Source organism: Benincasa hispida, chromosome 3, assembly GCF_009727055.1.
Source record: "Benincasa hispida cultivar B227 chromosome 3, ASM972705v1, whole genome shotgun sequence".
Classification (NCBI taxonomy): Eukaryota; Viridiplantae; Streptophyta; class Magnoliopsida; order Cucurbitales; family Cucurbitaceae; genus Benincasa; species Benincasa hispida.
Window position 1 is genome coordinate 50,452,913 of NC_052351.1, and position 5,256 is coordinate 50,458,168.

Genomic DNA, 5,256 nt, shown 5'->3' on the forward strand with positions numbered 1-5,256 from the left:
TTTCGTATTCTCTTTATTGAAAAAAAAGAGCAGAGATTCATTTTGACTGGTTGGAAGTCTTACTTAAAAGAATAAATATTTGAAAACCAAAATATCTGAATTTATAAGGCTTTCTTTAAATGTTTCTTAAGCATATAATTGCGATTAAAATAGTATTAGCTCTTTTTGTTTCTTTTTAGAATATTACACTTCAAATAAGAGGAGATTTCCAACCTATGTGATCACTTGTTTTAAGGCATGACCAATTCACTTTTCCATGTACTTTTAGCAAAAATTTAGAATGAAAATTTTCATGGGTTAAATTACAATTTAGCCCTTTTAATTTTCCACTTCGTATTTATTTGGTCAACCTTAGTATTTAATAGATCTCTAAACTTTCAATCTTACATCAACTAAAACTCAAAAAGTATCAGTATGGTTCTTAATCTTTCAATACTATCTATCAAAACTCTAAAATTTCAAATTCGCAATAATGTTACTAGACCTATTCAACATTTACAAAAAAATTATAGACATATTAGATGATAAACCGAAATTCTATGGTCTTTTAGATACAAAATCAGTTTTATATCAAATGGATATGTTAACTCTTAAATGTTTTGAATATGTCTATTAAACACAAAATTAAAAGTTAAAGGACACATTATTTAAAGCGAGATTTGAAAATGTCGAAACTAAACATATAATTTAATTATTTTGATATTATATAGTATCTATTAATTACATTCATTTACATATTTTTAAATACAAAAGATTGTGGGAGTGAGCTACTCCGTCCATTTGTCACCATTAAGCGACATTTAGATAGATTATTTGATTTTATTAATTCACACAATTTAGACGTATAACCAATATAGACTTCACACAATTTATTTTTTTTCCCCCTTCTTTTGAGTCGACTCTATGTTGTATGTCTTTATAGAAAGAAAAAAAACAGTATGGAATTTTCGTTAATATTGAAGTCAAAAAAAAATGGAGAAAACAAATATTATTGATTTGAAAATTTTCCCTCACAACAAGACTAGAAAATAAAGTTTGAATATATCAAAAGAAATAAGAAACATCATGTGTATATAATTTTTCTATATCATATTTATTACACAAAAATTACAATAGTTCTCTAAAAGGGAAGGGGAAAAAAATTAAAGAGAGAACTCTATACAATGTTACATTGCTACATATATCAATTACAATCCACAAACCAAACCCATTAAAAGTTCTTCTAAATATTCCTTCCCAAAAAAAGACTATTAATTAACAGAAGAATTAGAATCTAAAAAAGAACAATAAAATTAATTAGAAAGCAATTAATTAATCAGTTGTTCAAATATTGTTCATGTAGTGCAGCAATCACATGAACAATAATTCTTCAATGTATATGGGAAATGCCAATTTAAAAGAAAGCATTGCCATTGCTCATCACACACAGCTACTTTCAATTATCAGTAGTAGTCCCACAACTCCAGATCCGCCATGTCGTCCGCCTCGTAACTGCTATTTTCGATCGACGGCGATACGTCGGCCTGTGTCACACCGCTCATCATCGACCACGAAACCTTTTCCATTTTGCACTCCGTCGTTGGCGGTGGTGTTACGGATGACGTTGTCCCACTAGCAACTAGTTGATCGAACGAGAAGAATCCGTCGTCAGGAACTGACAATGGGAGCGAGTTCATTGTCGGAATCATTGTTGTTGCGGCATTCGTCGGCGGCAATGGAAGTGTTGCTGCCGGTTGGCAATAACGATAGTGATTATTTGTACTAGTTGAGACGTACTTCAAGTAATAATCGGATGGTCCCGGCAGCCTACACTTGGCTTCGTAATCATCAAATCCACCATCGATCGAAATAGGATCAACGGCAGGATCCATTAGAGGTGGAAGAGAAGAAGAGAAGTCAGAAGTTTGAATCCTTCTCATCGGTGTTGCCAATGTCGTGGGGTTCTTGTGAAAAACCCGACAAACGACCCAATCGTCCTATAAATCAAATTCGAATTCATGAGGAAGAATTTAAGCAATTACCAAATATCAAATTTAAAATTTTTCTTTTTTTTCATTTCAGTAATTAAATTTCCAAAATGTTTTGAGTGCATGCATGTATTATTAATCGAGCTACATAAATTGAATTCTCTCCCTAATTCATCAATAAAAAATTAAAAAAAAAAGTATAAAAATAGAATTTAAAGGGAGTAAATTACCTTAAGGGGCTTAGGAAGACGAAGAAAGTGAGAAAATTTAGGCTCGAGTCGAAATTCATGCATGACCCAATTGGTCTTTTCACCTTTGGGAGCTCTTCCTTTGTAAAAAACCAGCGTTTTCTTCATACCGGCAAGAACCGACTTTCCCTTGAAAATCTCTCGGTCTTTTCCGGTCGCCTTCCAATAACCGGTCTGAGTCGCCCGGTTCGTTCTCATCCCGGTCGGATACTTCCGATCCCTTTGGCAGAAAAAGTACCATTCCTTTTCTCCCATCTTAGCCTTCTCTGCAAACCCATACACAAAAACGTCTGACCAAAAATTCAAAATACCCATTTTGCCCCTATATGTTTCGAGATTTTTTATTTGTTTGTCCCTAACTTGAATTTTGGTTTTTTTAAAATTAATTTGAGAAAAAAAATCTTCATTGAAGAAGAAGAAAGAATAAAAGTAAAATTAACACACAAAAAAAAAACATATTTCTCAAAATTTCAAAGACAACAAAAGAGAATAAGTCTCAAAGTTTAGAGATGAAATACAGTAAAATTTAATTTAATAAAAAAATTAAAAGAAGAGGAAGAAAAAAGTTCGAGATGAAAGATGAAATTTAAGGATTTGAAAGTATAATAACGAAATAGAACAAGTTTCAAACTATAGAAATTATAATAAATACGGTATATTTTGATTTGATAAAGAAAATAAAAATTGATGAAATTTACTTACGAGGCAGATCCCAAGGTTCACACTTGTTCAAGTCAGCTTCTCCGATGGCGGTGGCAGTGAAGGCGGCGTCGACGATCTTCTTAGCAAGGTAATAAGTGACGATCTCCTCATCTGTGGGGTGGAATCTAAATCCGGGAGGCAAATTCACGGCGGTCAGCGGTGGTTCTTCCATGAAAAAAGAAAAAAAATGATCGAAAATGTTAAGCTCCGGTGAAGAGACGGCGGAGAGATTTGATCGGAAATTGGGAGAGAGATTATTGAATAAAACTATAAAAGTATATACAGGGGAGAGGGGAGAGGCTTAAATAATGAAGGTTCCGTGGCCCTCAAGGAAGATTTCAAGGGAAGCTTTGAATTGGGAGTTAGTATTAAATTTGTTTTTGTTTTTTTTTAATATTTTATCTTATTTTATTTTTCTCCAATTATGTTATTGATATTTTATTTATTTATGACGTCGTTCTCCCTCTCTTATGATTGGTTTTGATTAGCTACAATTTCTTACCTTAATCGGCGTTTCGATTTACGCGTTAATCTTGTGTAATGTAAACTCTAGTTTTTCACGTATAATTTAAATAAATTAATACCCTTTCATACTTTCTAGCTTGTTCAATTCTAGTCTCAATTAATGAACTAAAATTTTAAAAAAAAATTATATAAATGTTATTTCATTGATTTGCTAATGGTTCAATTGATCAAGACGTTAATAATTTTCTTTGTCACCGAAATGAGTTTACTCAACTGCCATAATGTTGATATCAACAAGAACTTAGTTCAATTGACATTTGTATGCGTTGAGGATTAAGAGATCTATGGTTCCAATCCCCTTACCTCTCATTTGTAATTTAAAAAAAAGTGGCATAATATTGATATTATCAACTTTAAAGTCAGAGATTGAATTACTCATTTTCACATATTGTCAAAAATAAATAATATAATAAAATATAGAGTTTCGAGTAAAATTAGGTAGGGATTCGAACGAAGAACTCTCGGTCACTAACACATCTAAATGACAGTTGAGTTATGTCCATTTTGACAATTGAGTTTTAAATTTGTTGATTTATTTATTGTAGGCTATAAATTTATTAATTTACAATATGTATATAAAATTGAATTATTATTTTTTCTAGACAATATATGGATAGAGAGAATTGAACTTTTTATCTCGAAATTGATAGATTAAACTTTATGCGAAAATGTATTTTGTTGATTTACTTTATAAAATTGGATTTACGAAATCATCTTTTACGCTAAATACTTATTGGTAATTATTACGATTAATAAATTTAGAAATCAAACTAAATGTTATTTATTCTATTTAAAACATAAATCCATGTTCGGTATGTAAATTTCATTTTTTTTTTTCATTTTATTTTTGGTTTGGACAAAAATAAAATAGGTGAAATGAGATAGAGGAAAGAGAGAATTTTCGATTGTCCAGGTCGTTATGTAGGACCCACCTAACATTGAACCAAACCTTCCAAGAATTTCATTATCTAATAAAAAATTTGAAAATAAGAAAAAAAAACATTATTATTAATAGACTATTACCAAGTCCAAATTATTCAAATATATCATTTGTAAGAGAAGAGAGTGAGTGAAATCTTATACAATTCATTGATCAAATTGTTCATTAATTAACCTTGCTTTTAGGTTAATTAATTTGTTGGATTAGGTTAGGTCAAATTAAAATGGTTATAATCAACAAATTAAATATGTCGAAATGAGTTTAACTCAACGATAATTGATATGCGTTCTCTCTTTTGAAGTTGAAGATTCGATCTTACATTCTTACAATAAATATCGTACTTAACAAATCAAATTAAACTTAAATATAGCACTTAATCTTTAAAATATATATAAACAACACTCCATTAATTAGTATTCTTTGTATCTCATATTTACAAAGTGTCTCTTTCTTTATATGTGTAAATAAAAATTTAAGAACACGGTGATAAATTTAAAAAGAATAGTACTTAAAAATTTGTAATTACATCTAGCACTTATTAGAAATTACCACATTATGATAGCCTTAATCAATAAAATTTCTTTCACAATTTGGCCTATCTTAGGTTGATAAAGATATCAATCTACTTTTTATATACGGTAGATCTTTTTCACTTTTAATCGATTCAAGAGACTTTTTGCATTTGAACATTTCTAAGTTTAAATTAATCTAAACATAGTTCAACAAGTTGAGACATATAATTGTTGATTAAAAAGATCAGAGATTCGAATCATCGACTTCTATATGTTGTTAAAAGAATAGAAAAGGAAGAAAATGGAAGGGAATTTAGGGACAAAATTGGAATTAATAAAATATTGAAAAGAAATGTATTATA

General features: G+C 29.9%; 1 protein-coding gene across 1 annotated transcript; it reads right to left on the reverse strand.

The window, feature by feature from the left end:
- Positions 1-1,051: 1,051 nt before the first annotated feature.
- On the reverse strand, positions 1,052-3,225 carry LOC120074012 (NAC domain-containing protein 87). Its single transcript, XM_039026974.1, has 3 exons — positions 2,918-3,225; positions 2,198-2,481; positions 1,052-1,976 (listed from the first exon to the last, which is right to left on the reverse strand). Exons 1-3 carry the CDS (start codon positions 3,087-3,089, stop codon positions 1,443-1,445), a joined length of 990 nt encoding a protein of 329 aa, XP_038882902.1. The 5' UTR covers positions 3,090-3,225; the 3' UTR covers positions 1,052-1,442.
- Between the last annotated feature and the right edge of the window lie 2,031 nt (positions 3,226-5,256).

Coding starts and splice junctions, on each gene's coding strand:
- LOC120074012 (XM_039026974.1), bottom strand. CDS start 3,089: ATGGAAGAACCACCGCTGACCGCCGTGAATTTGCCTCCCGGATTTAGA. Junction 2,482..2,917: donor TGAACCTTGGGATCTGCCTC/GTAAGTAAATTT, acceptor ATGGGTTTGCAG/AGAAGGCTAAGATGGGAGAA. Junction 1,977..2,197: donor GTCTTCCTAAGCCCCTTAAG/GTAATTTACTCC, acceptor TTTGATTTATAG/GACGATTGGGTCGTTTGTCG.